General features: G+C 49.3%; 1 protein-coding gene across 3 annotated transcripts in view; it reads right to left on the bottom strand.

Annotated features, from left to right (window-relative positions):
- Positions 1-1,749: 1,749 nt before the first annotated feature.
- Positions 1,750-19,293, bottom strand: part of SIL1 (SIL1 nucleotide exchange factor) — a 285,228-nt gene continuing 267,684 nt past the window's right edge. For 2 of the 3 annotated variants that reach the window (XM_032779692.1, XM_075068059.1), the window contains 3 exons: positions 18,963-19,059; positions 7,370-7,534; positions 1,750-3,055 (listed from right to left, as the gene is read on the bottom strand). In XM_032779692.1, the coding sequence (XP_032635583.1) occupies positions 2,690-3,055; positions 7,370-7,534; positions 18,963-19,059 (628 nt within the window). In that variant the 3' untranslated portion in view covers positions 1,750-2,689. The remainder of the gene's footprint in view (positions 3,056-7,369; positions 7,535-18,962; positions 19,060-19,293) is intronic. The other variant, XM_032779694.1, reaches the window with a different exon arrangement.

The raw sequence follows: 19,293 nt of genomic DNA, 5'->3' as shown, positions 1-19,293 counted from the left end.
TAGCTAGGGAAGTGGTGATCAGCTAAGCCGCGCTCCACTGTTCCAACGACAGACACGGGCGGTAAGAAGGAACTGAGGAGCGGCCGGGTCGGCAGGGGTATATATTCGGTGCCATAGCGGCACCACGCCCGGGGGCGCCCAGCGGACCCGCCGGGTGTTGCTAGGGTAAAAATCTTCTGACGAACGTGCAGGGGGTGTGCGCACACCTAATTGGAATGGATATGAGCAAGCACTCGAAGAAGAACTGCCCTAGACAGGCACGGCCCATAGCACAGTATTTGTTATGCTGACCTCATAAATACAAGGAGCATAACAAACTTAAGACGGTTAAGCAGGTCCAAATTTCCAGGTTGTGACTGTAGGTAGCCACAGATCTTTTTGCTATTGTCCCTTCCAGGGGTAGCATTCACCTTGCTGATGTAACCATTATTTTGATGTACCCGTGAGTGCTAGATAGCAATTTTGGAACCGATTCCTTCCAAGAGGGACTTGCCACCAAAGAGCCTGACATGCCGCCCCTTCCCCTTGGCTGCCTCAAGCACCTGCTTGCTGAGCTGCTGCCTGGATCCGGCCCTGACTCCATGATCCCATTAGCTGGGGTAGAAACATGCACAGAGCAACTCTTGTACAATATGCATGTGGAAGTGGCTTAAAGCCATATTTGCATATCCCTGAGCCAGGGCAGCTGCCCCCCGCAGCTAATAACACCTAAGGGCTCCCCTGCATCTTGGTCATGCTGGAAAGTCTTTTTCAGGCGCTTAGCCCTCTATGCCAGTGGCAGGGAAGGTGACGACATACAGCTAGTTAAGCTGAAGGCTCGCAGCCTATAATGTAACCTGTGTACCATTTCCCCCGGGGAGTGGGGGGAAACTCCTGGGCTGCAGGACTCTGTGCAGGCAAACTAGATCCACTCCCTAGTTTTTCTGTAGCAAGCCTATGCTGGAGCAAGGACTTGTCCAGCTGCATAGATTTTGCCTGCTTTAGAAAGGGCTGGAGGACACTTTGTGTTTGGTGCCTCATTTCATTGTAAGCACACAGTTTTGTGTATTTCCTACAAAGCACTGGCAGATGGCTGCCATATAAATACACTATTTATTATAGCATCAGTAGGGACTCCCACTGGGGAAACCCTGCAGGAGGCATACGGATTACAAGGGCAGTCCGCCATGCCAAGCAGGGGGATCCCCTCACCTGAGTGCTTAATCCAGGCATTGAAGACAACAGGACTCTAAAAGGGCATGGTTAGCCCAAGTCTGCATGGCCCAGGGACCAAACCATCTCTCCCTCCACTGTATTAAAGAAACTGCCTTTGGGATGACACAGCATTAGATCAGTCACACTTACATGACAGGACAGCATCCTCCGTGGCAGGAATGCTGCTGGAAATCCAAGTGTTGTTAAAGGGCTTTCTGTGAATAAAAATTCTAAAAAGAACCTGGAGTGATGGAGGGGGTAGGTGGAATCCTGGGTTAATCTACTAGGCTGTCCCCTGTGTCAGGGTCTAGATTCAGGTTGCAGGGGAAATGGCAGTGGTGGCCTCAATCCAGCCTTTAATGGACATTTATCTGCAAAGCATCAGAGAGTACAACCAGCAGCACAGGCTTAGCTGAGTCGAGCCCTGTGCTCGACTAGCCCCTGCTGCCAGTCAGGGAGGGTGATACATAGAAGCTACCAGGCCTGAGTGCCATGGGCTGGGAAATTCATTGACAGACAGACTGGTGTCTTTTTTGTTTTGTTTCTTTAGATGTCTAAAGGCAGCCTGAAAGATTTCCCTGCCAATAGCTCCCTTTCAACCCCTCCCCACTCATTACAAGTTCAGGTCTTGGCCATCTTTCTTTTCCAAGCAGGCTCTATCAAAAAATGGAGGACAAATATGTTCATGACATCACAGATACCAAGCAAGAGAAACCTGATTAATTGGCAGGATAAATGATTTCTAATTATATCTTTTTTGTTTAGAATGCCTGAGTTTTTATTTGGGGTTTGTTAACATCTGTTTAATTCATAACCCTAACAAATAGTGGGAAGAAAGGCTCTTTTTTGTTGAATATTCAACAAAGGTCGGAGAAGGCTCCTAATCTGAATCTATGGGCCCTCTATGCAGACCTCCAGCAAACCCAGGAAAACAAGCATTGATACCCGTGTTGTTTCTGAGGGACGACACAAGCAGAAAGCAACTTAAAAATAGAAACCTAACAGCTTTTGATCCTTCTATATAAATTGTAAAGCAACAAAAGAAAGGGTCACCCTTAAAAAATGAACAAAGACCAATGACAGTTGCGCGGGAAAGTCTTTTTCCTTTACAAAGCACAGATGTATAGTTGCCTGAATGATCATGTATGTGATCAAAAATGCGCATCGGTTCTTTGGAACCTGAAGAATCTCTGCATTTTACTAAACAGATTGAAACATTTCTGTCACTTACATTAAACATATTAGCAGCTGAGGACAAGATGCAATATTCCTTGAATACATATACTCCCATTATCTGGAATCTTAGTATGGACCAAGATGTGAAATGAAAACACTCCCCAAAATGTTTGTATCTTTCTTTAATAATGGAGCTGTTGGCTCACTTGTCTTGTGGAGGGATTTTGCTTTGACCAGCAGCTTGCTCAATAGTTTGTTTATGCATATCCGTCAAAATTCATCAGGTTGTCATGAATTATTTTTTTAAAGCTCAGTCAGATTACAGATATCCTGATCTTAACTCCTGAATAATGGTATTTATAGAGCTAAGGAGTTCCTTAAAATAGCCATCATTGTCCCCTTCTCTTTGTTCTTCTGCTGCCAATTCTTCGTACTCGATGCGGAGCATGCTCAGTGTGGTGTTGAGGGCATAGTCCCCTTGGTATTTGTCCCTGCAGGCGGCCATCAGAATGCGCACTGTTTTTAGAACTTTTTCTCGGGTGTCATGCTCCGGCAATGCCAGGAGATTAGAAATAATCCCGCACCAGCCCTGTTCTACCACAGCTGGCACCAGGTTCACTTGTTTGTACTGCTGAACTTTCTCTTCCAGTTGGTCTTCCTTGTTCTCAGAGTCCTCAAGCAGCATCTGCAAGAAACCACGTTAAATCGATTATCTGTATCCAAGAACAGTAACTACCCTTAGTACTATTTCAAGCAGGTTATAGAGTATATCAGTGCCCATGGGTGAATCCACACATCCCACGACTCCTGGCTTTTGACAGCATTGTACTCTATTTTATTTCTTTATATGGTGCATGACGTTAGCCTGAAAGATTTGTTTTGCTTGGTTTTTTTTTAATTAGAAAGTCAGGTCGTATCTACTCTGGAAAACTCTAGTTGACAGGAGAACAAGTAGAATTATGATATTGCAAGACACTGAAAATCTGATTGAAAGGAAAAGGGGGTGAGATGAAACTGTTTTAAACAATTTATTATTTATTTTCATAATCACCTATATAACTCCAGCACATACTGAACTCTTTAGATACAAGACCTCTTTGTTAAACACTCAACATCCCCACCCTTCATTTAAGAATGCTCCCAACTCCCATGGGAGGCACCTCCAGCAAAGCTGGGGAAGACAGTGTTGCTACTCTTGATAGTTCTATGATTAAAACAAAGCAGACAGAAAACACCTTTTCTTTGAGGAGGGAGAGGGAGATGGGAAACAAAGGGCATAAGCTCAATTTTATAAAATATCCTTTATGGGGCAATGTTATACCAGGACCAAGCAAGCAAAGCCTCAGGTGAATCCAGTGAGATACCAAAGGGAAGCCAGCATAGCCCTATTGAACTGCATGGTAAATACTCCCACATACAATATACACCTGAAACAGGGTAGAGCTCCTAGAATCCAGAGGAGGACAGTGAGGTGCGCTGGACACTGGTGGAGCCCTTGTGCTATTCCACAAGAGACCCTGCCCCATTTCCTTAATAAAGGAGAAAAGGGCAGAAAAAGTCACTGTCAAGTCAATTCCTTAAACTGTGCTTATTTGAAGCAGTTGCCTGAAGGCTTCACTGCACCCATGGCCTTGGTGCTGCTGTCTGCAGCAAATGGCAGAGAGTTGACTTTTTAGCCTGCTGGCATTTCAGGCCTGATTTTTGCTTTCCATTGCCTTTTCGAGGAGGTGGGAGTCTGTCCAGGATCCTCCCCCCACATCTTTCACCCTGTGGTTTGCCAGCAGCACCATGCTCAAGCTCTGCATCATCACGATTCTCTCTCTCTTGCTGAACTTAGCTCATTGGTGTTGCTCTGACAACAGCCAGAAAGGGATGCCTGGGCACAAGCCACAGTGCTCTGTTCCCCACATCCAGAGACCAGGCACATGGCTTCCACAGTGTTCCCAGCTCCTGCTGGCCCAGGAAGCAAGAATATGAGCTAGGATCCTGATTGTGCCATGGCCTAACCCAACGCTCACCATACGCCAGCCCTAAATAAAAGGTGCATTCATTCTGTTCAGTGCAGTTATATGGACATTCAACAGTCTCACGATGAGTGAGCTGAGACGTGGATTCCCACCCCACGGTCTCAGTTACGACTGGCACGTTTAAGGCTTTGCAGCAGGGAATGAGCTGGCTTAGCATACTCTTGAGTAATGATGCTCACAGGACAGGTGTCGCACTGAAGAACCTGCACATCCTTTTACAGCTTCAATACTAAACGCTGACCATAAATATTTGGCCCTAGCAGAGCTGGTAGGTGAATGCGAGAAGCAGTCGTTGACATATATAGAAATCCCATGCATGTGTCACGGACTGGAATGTGACCCTAGATGCATCTCACAGTCTGTGCGCCAGAAGTAACTGTTCATGGTGCCATTTCCCAAAGAAGAGCAATATGGAGTCTGTTTTCCTTTAAGAGCTATTCCTCTGGCTTGGCTGGTGGCCTCCTGTGATAATTACTATGTATGCGCTTCATTAATTAGATCTGAATAGCACAAGTCTGCTTGCTACGGTATTATCATTAAGGGAAGATTAGGGCTTTTACAGGTCTGATAAGAACAAATTCAAATCTGCAGAAGAAAAAGGCTGGAAATCAGCAGAGATACAGTGAAAAACTGCACAAAGGATGAGCCTTGCTAATAAGCAACTCCCTGTCTGGAGGGACCACTTGAGTCTCCCCAAGGTTTCCTGTAACATTTTATCTGGCCTTTATTTAAGAACCCACCTCTGCTACGTAACTGACTTTTGTTGATTCCTTGGGTGGTTGGTTGGTTGCTGGCATGTTTCACAGCATTGTACTTATACTTTGATTTACCATATGTGGGGAGAAAAGGAAGAAAAACTCAGGCGAGATTTCCCTTCCCACAATCTTGGAGGAAAACCATTTCTACCACCTGGAAAACTTTACAGTATTTTCAGTGCACGCAGATTGTCCATCCTTTCAGAGTTAAACAGAGACAATGAAGCAGGAAAAGCAGTTCAGAACCATCTTCTCTTCTGCTTCATTTCACTGAGCTGGCACTGGCAAGGACTGGAGTTAGTTTTGCTTCATTTAAAAAAAAAAATAGCCTATTGCTTTTCAGTCTATCACCCCGAAGCTAGCCTTTTACAGCATTTGTGACATCACCACTTATTCAGATTAATCCAGGACCTTTCCAGGTACTGGTTTTTTCCATTTTGTCTGCAGACTAACAAGAGAGCAGTCTGTGATGTACATCCTAGAAAATAATTTTCACACTCAAAAGGGCTATAAATGTCATTGTTCTAGTATAAAACTTGGAATTTGTAGAGGGTGCAGATTATCTCAAGATAGACTGAATCTGTGAACAGATAGAGTTGCTAAAGGTACAGTATTAAAACATGGAACGAGATTAAAGGGACAATGCTAAGACAAGTCATAGATACAAATTCCTTATTTGTGCCGTTGAAGGGACATGGTTAACTTATATTGGACCCAATATTTATATTTTATAAAACATCAGACTAACAAAAATATTTCCATCTCTTATAAAAAGTCCATTAAAAACTACTTTTAAAGCATATAATCATTTTTCTTCAAGGTCTGAAACCCAAACACTACAGCAATACAAATCTGCAGGTGAAACTGACTATAAACAGAAGTGAAACTGGACTTAATTGATTTTCTTTCTCCAATGTAACAGAAATGCAGAAAATAAACAACATATCAAACAGTGGCTAGTAAACAGGGTTTTAAACTGATATTTACAGTAATAATCAAACCTGGTGCTAAGTAAAATAGATACAGATGTTTGCTTGGTTACAATCTAAGATTTACAAATAGACAGTGCCCCATAAAATTAAAAGAATTATAAAAAACTAGCTAGTTTGTATATCGATATCCTGGTGACTCTCTTTGCATTTCATTCACTTTGAACAATGAAACCAGTATGACCATTTCCTGGCTCTCCTGCACGTTCTTGGTTTTAACATTTCAGGGTAAAAAACCCACCGCCACCAAAACAAATGTTGATTTTATTGTTAAAAAGATGCTTAAATGGCTACACAATATTTTCAAGGTTCAGAGACAAGATCAACCCAGGGAGTACAAACTGCCTATGCCAGAGATGGCCAACCTGAGCCTGAGAAGGAGCCAGAATTTACCAATGTACATTGCCAAAGAGCCACAGTAATACGCCAGCAGCCTCCAATCACTCCCCCCAGCTCCCCGTCACCCCCGCCCACCAGCAGCCCCGCAGATCAGCGCCGCCTCATCCCTCCCTGCACCTCCTGATCAACTGTTTCGTGGGATCCAGGAGAGTTGGAGGGGGAGGAGTGAGGCTCAGGGGAGGGGGCAGGAACGGGTGGAGGGGGGGCAGAGCCAGTGGTTGAGCAGTGAGCACCCTCAGCACATTAGAAAGTTGGCGCCTGTAGCTCCAGCCCCAGAGTCGGTGACTATACAAGGAGCCACATATTAACCTCTGAAGAGCCGCATGTGGCTCCAGAGCCACAGGTTGGCCACCCCTGGCCTATGCAATATGGAACCCAGCTCCACAGGGGCTTCTCCTGCAGTGCTGCAGGGAGACCTGTTGGAGCAGAGCGGGCCCCCCATCCCCTGGAGATAGAGGCAATGCATGTGGGGGTGGGCATGCAGGGTCACATGCCCCTCCAAATTTGCGGCTTGGCTTGTATGGAGCATGCTCAGTAACACTGCTGAAGCTAGCTGCCCTCATTCTGAACCCAAATCTCCACCCCACCCCCCAGCCCCACCCGACTATCAGCAGGCACAGGTTGTCTCTGCCTGGAGAGTTCCCTGGTACCATGCCTCTCTGTTTGGCCTTGATACAACTGCCCTTTAATGAAGATCTTAAGAACTGTCTTGCATCATTATAACTGTTCGCAAATCACATGCATTTCCTCACTCCCAGGAGTATAGCTCACATCTTCACTGCCATCCGGTGAACATGGGCTCCAGCAAAGTGCCCCACAGCCCTCTTACCTTTTCCACAATCAGGTCATAGAGCAGTGTCACAATACGGATGTAGAGCGTCTCCATGCCTTTTTCTTTGAAGAGATTTCTAAGTACATGAAGGCCACCAAGCTTGAGGAACTGCAGCTGGGCATAGGGGAAGTGTCTCAGCATCGAAGACAAAGCAAAGAGAGCCTGGCAAGCACAACAGTTAATCAGTCTCCTAGTCCAGTGACAGCTGCCATTTCTGAATGAACTCTTGTTCAGCAATCTGCATTGTGAAGAGCCTTAGCATTCTGGCTTCATCTTCTTTTACGGATTGCCACAAAAGGCAGCTGATTAATGCTACATAATATGGGTGCGATTTAAAAGCCCATCAACAATCTTACTTAATGACTTCTAATCAGGGGAGAAAAAAACAACTGTGTTCACTCATGACTTGCTGTTCTGCAAACGCTTGCCCTTGTTAATTTAAATCTCTCCTCATCAGCGAGGTGGTATCTCTGCATGGAACCTGAGTGTGGTGGCTGATCCCCAACTATCTTCTCACAGGAACTCGAAGACCATGGGTACGTCCGCATTACGGTCAGAGGTGTGACTGCAGCTTGTGCAGACATACCCCCACTAGCTTTAATCTCACTAGCTCAGGTACCAGAGCAGTGAAGCTGCAGCATCATGTACTTCAGGTGGGGCTGTACAAGCCAGCCCCTAACCCTGGGTAATTACTCCTGATGAGCAGTGAAACTGCACAGCACAGACTTCGAGCTTTCTCAGTTAAAGCTAGTGTAGACATACCCCCTGCTTGGTCCTGCAACCTCTTCTGACTTCGGGGGTACTGTAGGTGCTCAATACCCCCTCAGGATCGTGCCCTTTGACCTTTCTCCAGGTTAGATGCTGTCAATGCAGCTCTCACAGACTGAAACTGCCCGCATCAACTTTATATGCTATCAGACTTTAAGGCCAGAAGGGACCATCATGATCTAGTCCAGGGGTTCTCAAACTTCATTGCACCATGATTCCATTCTGATAACAAAATTACTACACGACACTGAGAAGGGGAACCAACCCCAAAGCCTGAGGACTTCAGCCCCATATGGCGGGGGGTTGGTGGTGTAATCTGAGCCCCGTTGCCCAGGGCTGAAGCCAAAGCCTGAGCCCCACCCCCGGGGCTGAAGACTTCCAGCTTCGGCTTTAGCCCTGGCCCCCAGCAAATCTAACACCAGTTCTGGTGACCCGATTAAAGTGGGGTTGCAACATACTTTGGGGTCCTGACCCACAGCTTGAAAACTCCGATAATAGACCCACAACCTCTGGCTGAGTTACTGACATTTTCAAATCATGATTTAAAAACTACAAGTTACAGAGAATCCATTTACTCTAGTTCAAACCTGCAAGTGACCCATGCCCCAGGCTGCAGTGGAAGGCCAAAAAGCCCAGGGTCTCTGCCAGCCTGACCCACGGGAAAATTCCTGCCCAATCCCAAATATGGCAATCAGTTGGACCCTGAGCATGTGGGCAAGACCCACCAGCCAGACACCTTGAGAAGAAATCTCTGTAACAACTCACAGCCCTCCCAATCTAGTGTCCCATCTTCAGCCATCGAGGAGACTTGCTGCTAGCAGTTGCAGATCAGCTACCTGCCATTGTAAGCAATCTCATCATCCCTTCCCCTCCATAAACTTATCAAGCTCAGTCTTGAAGCCAGTTACGTCTTTTCCCCCTTTGCTCCCCTTGGAAGGCTGTTCCAGAACGTCACTCCTCTGATGGTTAGAAACCTATCTAATTTCAAGCCTAAACTTGCTGATAGCCAGTTTATATCCATTTGTTCCTGTGTCCACACTGGCACTTAAATAACTCCTCTTCCTTCCTAGCATTTATAGCAAGCAATCATATCTCCCCTCAGCCTTCTTTTGGTTAGGATAAATATGCCAACCTCTTTGGAGTGTCCTTTCATAAGGAAGGTTTCCATTCCTCTGATCACCCTAGCAGCCCTTCTCTGAACCGATTCCAGTTTGAATTAATCTTTCTTAAACCTGGGAGATCAGAAGTGCACACAGTATTCCAGATGCAATCTCACCAGTGCCTTGTATAACGGCAATAACACTTCCCCGTCTCCACTGAAAATACCTCCTTGATGCATCCTAGGACTGCAGTCACCTTTTTCACAGCCACATCAAATTGGCAGCTCATAGTCTTCCTGTGATTAACCAGTTCACTCAGATGTTTTGCTGCCTCTGTCACTCCCAACTGATACATCCCCAGGTTATAGCAAAAATTCTGTTATGACCTTGCACTATATAAATTTCATCTCATTTCTATTACTCCAGTTTTCAAGTTTTCAAGGTCATCCAGATCTTCTTGCAGCCTGGATGCTGTGCCCAAATACCCTGAGAAAGCCTATGCTCAAACCTCCAGCCCAACCAGCAGAAATAGCACCAGTATTCTGGTGGATGTCACTTTGGCAGACACTCATCCAGCCCCATCAAAGCTCAGACAGCTTGGATAAATATTGAACTTCTGAGTGTTTCTCTAATCCTTCAGAACTCACTGATGTACACTCATCACTCTCACCTTCCTGTTCACTGCTCTCACTGAGTGCATCTTGTCTTAAACTGAATTACGAACTCTGATTCTGTGTGAGTACAGACCCAATTCTGCTTGGGTTCTTTGGGCACTACCACAGTACAGATAATTCATCCTAATATAAAGATTACTTTGGCTAGTGATAGAGACGTTTAGGTGCTCTCTCCCTTTCAGAGCTGTTACAGGCCTGTGGTTAAGGCTAAGGAAGGGGGCAATTTATGGCTAAATTATTGATTTTTACACCTCTCTGATATTCACAAAAATGGTTACTTGAGGCAACATGTTAAGTGGTAAGCACGGCAGCCAGGCTGCCAGTCTACCCCTCAGGAAAGGCTGCTGCTGAAACGAGAACTATTACTGAGATCATCCATCTCAGAGCCTGCCAACAATGGGAATTGACTCCTTAGTGCACAACGGTGGGATGTGTTTCCTGCACCCACTGTGGGCAGATCAGAACAGACAGCTATTTTTTCCCAATCCAATAGATTTCTATTTTATAATCTCTTAGTTGCCTGAAGTAGTTTAGTGGATACGTCTTGTCTCCTCCTCACCACAGTCCATAGTAACAGTGTTCTGGCATGTTGACTCCTCCTCCACCCAAACGTGGCTGGATGGGAAACAGGACTCTCCTGCACTCACCATGTTTTCATTCTGATGCGAGTAAAAATCTCTTCCTGTCACGCACAAATGTTACATGCATTGCAGCTGATGCTGAAGTACCACATCAGCCTGTAGTTCTGCACTACACACCAGAGCCATCCGCTGGATTCAGAAAAAGGCCTTAAAGATTGTCATACTGGATGGTGGGGACTTAGATTTGAAGAAAGACTGTCACAACTAGGAGTATTTTGTCTGGAAAGGGGATGGGTTAAGGAGACTAGACAGAAGCATCCAAATGATGACAAGGACAGTGAAAAAGGAGTTACTTGTTCCGTAACTGGGATTCTTCAAGATGTGTTGCTCAGGTGTATTCCACAGTAGGAGTGTGTGCTCACCACGTGCACCAGTGCCAGAAGTTTTTCCCTTAGCAGTACCTGTAGTGGGGGAGCACTGCTGCGACCCCTAGAGTGGTGCCTCTTTATCACGCTATAAGGGGAGCTGCGCCCTCCCCCACCCTCAGTTCCTTCTTGCCAGACAAGTCCGACAGAGGGGAAGGAGGGTAGGATGTGGAATACATCTGAGCAACACATCTTGAAGAACACCAGTTACGGAACAGGCAGGGGCGGTGCAAGGAAGTTTCGCACCCTAGGCGAAACTTCCACCTTGCGCCACCCACTCATCCAGCTAAACCCCCTCGCTGCCCGCCACAGCAGCTAACCAAGCCTGCCACCCCACCCCCCACGCCTGCAGCCCCCCTCCTGCAGCAGCTACCCCTCTCCACACTCTGCAGCTATCCCCGCCCAGGAAGCCGCCCACAACTCTGTGGCAGCTAACTCTGCTGGGAAGCCCCACTCCGTGGAAGCTAACCCACCCCCCAACCCCCCGCGGCAGCTAACCCCACCCGAGGAGCCCGCCCCGGCTCACCTCTGCTCTGCCTCCTCCGCTGAGCACGCCGGCGCCGATTGGAGGAGAATTAGAGTGGGGGCTGTGTGCTCAGCGGAGGAGGCAGAGTGGAGGTGATCTGGGGCAGGGAGCGGTTCCCCTGTGTGCCCCTCCCCCCCGTTACTGCGGGCGGCGCTCCCCGCGCCCCTCCCCCCCCAGCTCACCTCTACTCCACCTCCTCCCCTGAGTGGGCTTTTAGGCGGCCGTCTTGTTCGCCTAGTGGTTGCACCGGCCCTGGGAACAGGTAACTGTCCTTTCTTCTTTGAGTGATTGCTCATGTTTATTCCACAGGAGGTGACTCCAAGCTGTATCTGATGGAGGTGGGTAGGAGTTTAAGGGTTTGCCGGACAGAGTACCGCCCTACCAAACCTGGAGTCACCTCGTGTTTGGGAGACAATCGCATAGTGCGATGAAAAGGTGTGGACAGAGGACCACATGGCAGCTCTACAAATGTCCTGAATAGGGATGTGAGCTACATAGGCGATCGATGAGGCCTGAGCTCTCGTAGAATGCGCCTTCATGATAGGTGGCGGGGGAATCCCTGCCAGGTCGTAACACGTGCATATGCACGAGGTGATGCAGCCGGAAATTCGCTGGGTAGGAACCGGTTGCCCCCTCATGCGTTCAGCCGATGCAACGAAAACTTGCGGGGATTTCCGAAATGGCCTGGTTCGGTCTAAGTAAAAGGCCTGCACCCTACGCACATCTAGCATGTGTAGGCGTCGTTCCTCATCAGAGGAATGAGGCTTGGGACAAAGTATCGGAAGGAAAATGTCCTGGATCCATATGTAAAATCGAGACCACCTTTGGCAGAAATGCAGAGTGTGGGCGAAGCTGGACCTGATCTTTGTGGAAGACCATATACGGGGGTTCCGAGGTTAGGGCCCTAAGCTCCGAGACACAGCAGGCTGAGGTGATCGTCACCAGGAACGCTACCTTCCATGATAAGTGGGATCAGGAACACATGGCCAAGGGTTCAAAAGGGGGACCTATGAGGTGGGAGACCACTAGGTTCGGGTCCCATAGCGGGACTGGGGGCCTGGCATAAGGGAATGCCCGATCCACTCCTTTCAAAAACCAGGATGTCGTGATGGGAAAATAAGGAGTGACCATGCACTGGAGGATGGAAAGCCACAATGGCCGCTAAGTGTACCCTGACCGAGGCAGGAGCTAGCCCCTGGATCCTAAGGGACAGGAGATAATCGAGAATGATGCGGATGATAGGGAAGTACTCCTTTCTTTCGCCCACCTAGAAAACCTGGTCCTAGACCATTTGGCAAAGTAGGTCCGTCAGGTGGATGGCTTTCTGCTTTCCAGCAGAACTTGCCTGACATCCTCCAAACACCTCCTTTCCTCCTTGTCTAACCATGGAGCAGCCACACTGTCAGATGAAGAGTGGCCAGGTTGGGATGGAGGAGGCATCCCCCCTTCTGGAAAAGGAGATTCGGCCGAAGCGGCAGCCTGCGCAGGGCGGCCGCTAGAAGCTGCAGGAGGGTTCCGTACCAATATTGCTGGGCCCAGTCTGGGGCTATGAGGATAACCCTCGACTTGTCTGCCTTCACTTTCTGTAAGACCTTGCCTATCGGGGAAATGGCGGAAAGGCACAGAACAGGTGGCCCGACCACCGAATTAGGAACGAGATTGCCCCCCTGCTCACCCCGGCCCTGGAGCAGAACTGGGGGCAGAGACGATTCTGGGCGGTAGCAAAAAGATCTACCTGGGGAGCTCCCCACTCTTGGAAGAGTTGCCGGGCGACCTCCCAGTGGAGTGACCACTCGTATCGGTGGGAGAAAACCCTGCTGAGGTGATCGGCTCGTGTATTGCGAGTGCTTGGTAGGTGAAAAGCCCTCAGAGAGATATTGTGGGCTATGCAGAATTCCCATAGGCCAAGGCTTCCTGGCACAAGGCCGAGGAGTGCATGCCCCCTTGCCTGTTGATGTAATACATCGTGGCCGTATTGTCTGTGAGGACTCTGACTATCTTTCCCCGTAGGTGTGGGCTGAAAGCTATGCACGTCAGACATACCGCCCTGAGTTCCCTGATGTTTATGTGCAGGGACAATTCCGAGGTTGACCATCTGCCCTGGGTTTGGAAGCTCCACGATTGGGCTTCCCACCCAAGGTCCGAGGCGCCCGACACTATATCTAGTGAGGAAGGGGTCTCTCAGAAGGGAATCCCTTGTAACATGTTGCTCAGGAGGGACCACCATTGCAGGTCAGCCACTACGTTAGGAGGTAACGTGACCACCTTGTCCAGGTCATCCCTGGCCTGGGAATATTGGGAGGCCCACTAGAATTGGAGGGGCCTCATTCTGAGCCTGGCATGTCACACCACGGAGGTGCATGCTGCCACGTGGCCTAAAATTTGAAAGACACTCCCTTGCCGTCGTCACGGGGAAGGCTGTGACTGAAGCTATGAGACTTTTGAGTGTCTCGAACTTGTCCCGGGGGAGAGAGGCCGTAGCCACCACCGAGTCTAACAGCGCCCCTATGAAGTGTATGCGCTGAACCAGCACTAATGTGAACTTGTCCTCATTCACCACTAGGCCTAGACTCTTGCAAGCGGCCAGCACAAATTCCATCTGGGCCTGCACCTGGGACCGAGACTTGCCCTTGAGCAGCTAGTCGTCCAGGTATGGGAAAATTTGCAGCCCGTTCCTCCTCCATAGGCTGCCACTACTGCCATGCATTTGGTAAAAACCCTGGGGCCGTGGAGAGGCCAAAGGGAAGGACTGTAAACTGGTAATGGTCCCACCCTACCCAGAAGTGGAGGAAGCGCCTGTGACCCTCGAACATATGGATGTGAAAATACACATCCTGGAGGTCCAGGGCTGCGAACCAATCCCTCGGGTCTAGGGATGGAATAATAGAGGAAACCACACGGAGCTTGTAATGGACCATAAATTGGTTGAGGTTCTGCAGGTCAAGGATGAGTCTGAGCCTGCCTTTTGCCTTCAGAATCAGGAAATACCGGGAGTAAAACCCTGTGCCCTGGAATTCCCAAGGTACCTTTTCCACCGTGCCAGGGTGAGGAGGTGTGTCATCTCCTGGTCTAAAAGGAGGGAGTGCTCCGGGTCCCCGGGGACCTCCGGAGGCTGGGGGTGGTTGGGGGGGGGGACGCGAAGCAAACTGCAACATGTAGCCCTTGGAAATGGTTCTGAGGACCCACTGGTCCGATGTTATATGGGACCATTGCACTCCGAAAGCAGATAAACGGTTGCAGAACATAAACTTTATTAACTGGGGTCTTCCCTGGCAACAGGCCCGGTGGCCCCTGGGAAAGAGTCAAAAGTGCCTCTTCCCCTGCCTCTTGTCCTTTGAGGGGCCAGGTCGCGGGGCCGAGTGGGACTGGCACTGGAACCTGCGTCTCTGCTCCCTCGGCCTCTTAGGCAGGGGCTCATATCTGCCTCTAGCTGGAAGGGCTGAGGTCTGTGGCCTGGGTTTGTCCTTTGCTGGAGGGACATAGAGGCCCAGAGTTTGCAGGGTGGTGTGGGAGTCTTTCATCCCATGCAGACGGATGTCTGTTTGATCCGCAAACAGGGCCTTCCCGTCGAAGGGCAGGTCCTGCATGAGGGACTGGGACTCCGCGGACAGCCCTGACAGTGAGAGCCACAACGCCCTGTGCATGGAAATGGCTGAGGCCATTGAACGGGCTGCTGTATCCGCCGCGTCCAAAGCCACTTGAAGAGCCACTTTCACTGCCGTCACTCCTTCGTCAACCAAGGCTCCAAACTCCCTCTTGTTCCTTTCCTGGAGAAGAGGTTCAAACTTTGGCAGGGATCCCCATAAGTTAAAATCATACCGGCTCAGTAGGGCTTGGTGATTTGCCACCCTGAGCTGGAAGCTCACCAATGAATAAACCTTCCTGCTGAAGGTATCCAGTCTCCTGGCGTCTTTATCCTTGGAGGTGGGTACGTGTTGACCACGTCTCTCTCAGTGGTTTACAGACTCCACCACCAGAGAATTGGGTGCCCGGTGAGAGTACAAGTATTTGTGCCCCTTTGCTGGTACAAAATACTTTCTCTCTGCCTTTTTAGAAATAGGTGTCAAAGAGGCTGGGGTTCGCCAAAACGAAGTCAATATAATAATAATAATAATACCTATCTCATAGAACTGAAAGGGACCCTGAAGGGTTATGAAGTCCAGCCCCCTGCCTTCACTAGCAGGACCAAGTACTGATTTTTTGCCCCAGATCCCTAAGTAGCCCCCTCAAGGACTGAACTCACAACCCTGTTGGCCACCCCCTGGTGGAGAGGTAGGGGCACACCGCCTGGTCCCGAGCAGGACAACACGTTGAACAGGGTGTCTGATGGCTCCTCCATCTCCTCAGCCTGAAGCTGGAGATTTGAGGCCACCTGCTTAAGGAGCTCTTGGTGAGCCTTAAAAATCTTCCTGTAGAGTGGGTGGTGGCACCGCTATGGATTCCTCTGGTGTCAGTGAGGGGACCAGTTCTGCCCCCAGGGTGTCGGGCAGGACCGGTAGTTCAACCCCCAAGTCCGAGCCCAGGTGCAGTGCCGCTGGTTCGGTACCAGCTGACTTTTCCTAGTGCCAAGGCAGGGACGTAGAGTGTATCTGTGATGCCCTGGCCACTGAACGGGGTCTCGCTAGTGCAGGTTATTGGGGCCACGGTGTCTACTGACACCACTGCCCTTGCCAAGGCGCCCCTTGCCACTGACCTGCTTGGGGACTGAGCGGAGCTGCTTGATTGTGGAGGGGGGGTGTGGCCTGGGGATGGGCGGCTGGGTGCCAAAGTCACTGAGGAACGCACAGTGCCATACGAGCGTCAGGAGTGTCCATGGCCACGTCGGTGCCAACTTCGAGATTTAGGCCTCGACACGAAGACGTGTACTCATCGGAGGTGCTGCTTCTAGATTCCCCCTGGCGACCACGGCTACGACGCTTGGATGCTGATAACAGTCGAGGGACGTTCCGAGCATGACGTCTGTTAGAGCGAACACTCGAATCTGAGAGTCGGTGCTGATGGCGTTGAGAGCTGCTCCTATAGCTTCAGTGGGAAGAGGAGCGTCAACGCCTCTTGTCTCGGTGCCTGTGACCTCTGTGGGTAGCGGAGAACCCTCGAGACTCCTTCTCAGGTGAATCAGCCAACCGAGTAGAAGTCTGGCGCGGGCTCCTGGATGGCCCTTCGGAACAGGAAGGTATCTTGTCCTTGGAGTGGGAGCTATGCCGGACCGGGGAGGGTTGATGAGCTCCCAGCGGTGGCTTCCTTCAGGATTGGGGGCCTGTCTCAGGTGTTGCACCCGGCACCAGAAGGGCGAGGATGTCACGCGCTGCCTGTGCTGCCTCTGGCGCCGATGGCATTCTCGCTGCAGGAGAGGCATGTGCAGATGGGACTAGACTACTCCTCTCAACGCAAGTCGGAGGTCTGGTTCCTGAGGGGGTTTGTGGGCTGGCCAACTCGGGTCCGGCCTCACCCATCCTCCTTTCAGCGCTGCTGAGTCTTCCCTTGCTTCTTGGTGGGGGAACGGTGCCGACTAGTGGATGGAGTCTCGCTCCGCACCGATAATGTGGTGCCCGGCACCAAGTCAGGTCGGCGCGCCGGCGCCAATGCTGACTCCATTAGCAGGGCCCAGAGTTGGATCTCTCTTTCACGCTTCATTTGAGGCTTGAACGATTTGCAGATTTTACAATGCTCACTTACGTGAGTCTTGCCCAGACAGTGAAGACACAGAGTGTGGGTCACTCCTGGGCATAGAACTGCAACAGGAGTCGTGCAACTTGAAGCCTGGGGCACAAGGCATGCCCGGAGCCAGGCAACTAACTTCTACGAAGAAGAGTTGTACTACTAAGGCTAGAAGTGCTGCAGCAGAGCTGGAGCATGAAGTTCCGACTACCTTCACTGGCGGCAAGAAGAAACTGAGGGTGGGGGAGTGCGCAGCTCCCCTTATAGCATGATAAAGAGGCGCCACTCTAGGGGTAGGAGTCGCAGCGGTGCTCCCCCACTACGGGTACTGCTAAGGGAAAAACTTCCGGCACTGGTGCACATGGCAAGCACGCATACCTACTGTGGAATACACATGAGCAATCACTCGAAGAAGAACCTTACCCTATCATAATACAAGAACAAGGGTCACTCAATTAAACTCCAGGCCGTGGTGAAAGGGCTCTCTGGAGTCATTTGTTACTGCTCCATCAGTAAACTAAATTAAAGAAAATATTGGGGTGATTTCTCTGCCTCTGGTGAGGTCACCCCGTCTCTGAATGCTGCCAGAAGTCTTTGAAAAAGGCAAAAGTTTTGCTTTTGGAATGAAGCAGACTACACTCCAGGGCAATGGTTTTCAAACCCTTCTCTAGATACCTCCTCACCGTCCCTGTGAGGTCATCACACTCCCCGCATCACACATGCTGGGCTAGGCCAGCAGGATGCTCAGTGTCATTTTCAGGAACATGGTGTAAAACATTTCTAGCAAGTGAAGCTTTACACAAACCTGCCTGCCCAGCCTTGACAAGGAGGGAACCCTTTCATGCAAGTGAGTACATGCCTCAGTCTCTCCACTCCTGTGGCCCACACATTCCTTAAGACTCAGGAGTTTATCACAGGCTAGAGGGAAACACTTTCATGGGATTCTCTCTTAAAATACCGACAGCACATCACTGATATTAATGGCAGGTGCATTAAGGTTAAGTAACAGGAGCTACTTTTTCCACTCCTCCTGTGGAATTCACTGTGCCAGAAGGTCACTGAGTCAAACGCTGGGCCTGGATTTGAAAAGGAGCTAGATAATTTTATGGCCAACAACAACAGTTTGTAGCTTTGCATGTTAAGGTATGGGTAATCAGATCTCACGCTTGAGCGAGTAAACTGATCACTGAAGGGGAGAGTGAAGAATCCCGTACCTCAACGTACAGCACTGCACATTTAGCTAGGGGCATTAGGAGAGCTTTTCGCCTTCCTCTCAAGCATCAGATATTGGCCCTTGCTTGAGGCAGGATGCCAAAGCGGATGCAGCAATTATCTTCTCCAGAACATCAACTCCTATTCATTAGCCTGTGATCTTCATGCTGGGATCTGCTCCTTCCCTCCCAGACTGACATACAGCACTGCCTGCCCAACAGTATGAACTCACTGTGTGATCTGAGTTCTCCTTTTAAAGTAGGGCAAGGCCTATTGCTGCCATGAGGTGACAACAGTGGGCCGGCTAGGGGCATTGTACACCAGAGAGGCAAGGTTTCCCTGTCAGTACACAACTGCAGCTTGTTAACTATAACATGGCTCACCTTGAGAGCACTGAAAGAAGAACAGAACCCCATCAGTCTGGGTGGAAGGGGGGGAAATGCCCATAGATCTCAGGACTGAATCTGACCCTCTGAACATAGCCTAACACCACTTCTGTGAATGCTCCTCATTATAAAGCACCACAGATCCATGAACAGGCAACACAGATCACATCACTATGTAATGGTGCCAATGCAAGACTACACAATACACCTGCATGTCATATTTAGGAAACGTTAATACATGCACATTTTGGCCAACTTACCTTTTTCTTCACAGCCAATGGTTGTTCTGTAGCCAGAATAACCAGCAGTTTTTGTAAAGCACCACCCTCAATTGCTTCCACCTGAACTCTGGGATTGCTGAGGGAAAAAGCAAAATGAACATCAGGAACAGACACTAGGTCACAGGGAAACTAAACAGGTTAGCACACACTTTGCCGCAGGCTTGTTTCTAGGTAATGGGTTTTGTTTTTTTTAATAGTGGGGATGAGTTACTTTCAAGATGTACTGTAAGGCATTAATGATTATTAAGCACCTATTTCAAATTGGATTGTTTAATAACGTCTGCTTCAATTCCTCCCTGTATGAGGCACT

The sequence above is a fragment of the Chelonoidis abingdonii genome, chromosome 7, assembly GCF_003597395.2.
Source record: "Chelonoidis abingdonii isolate Lonesome George chromosome 7, CheloAbing_2.0, whole genome shotgun sequence".
Taxonomy (NCBI): Eukaryota; Metazoa; Chordata; order Testudines; family Testudinidae; genus Chelonoidis; species Chelonoidis abingdonii.
The sequence above is the reverse complement of the archived record's forward strand: the minus strand, read 5'-3'. Positions and strand labels throughout refer to the sequence as shown.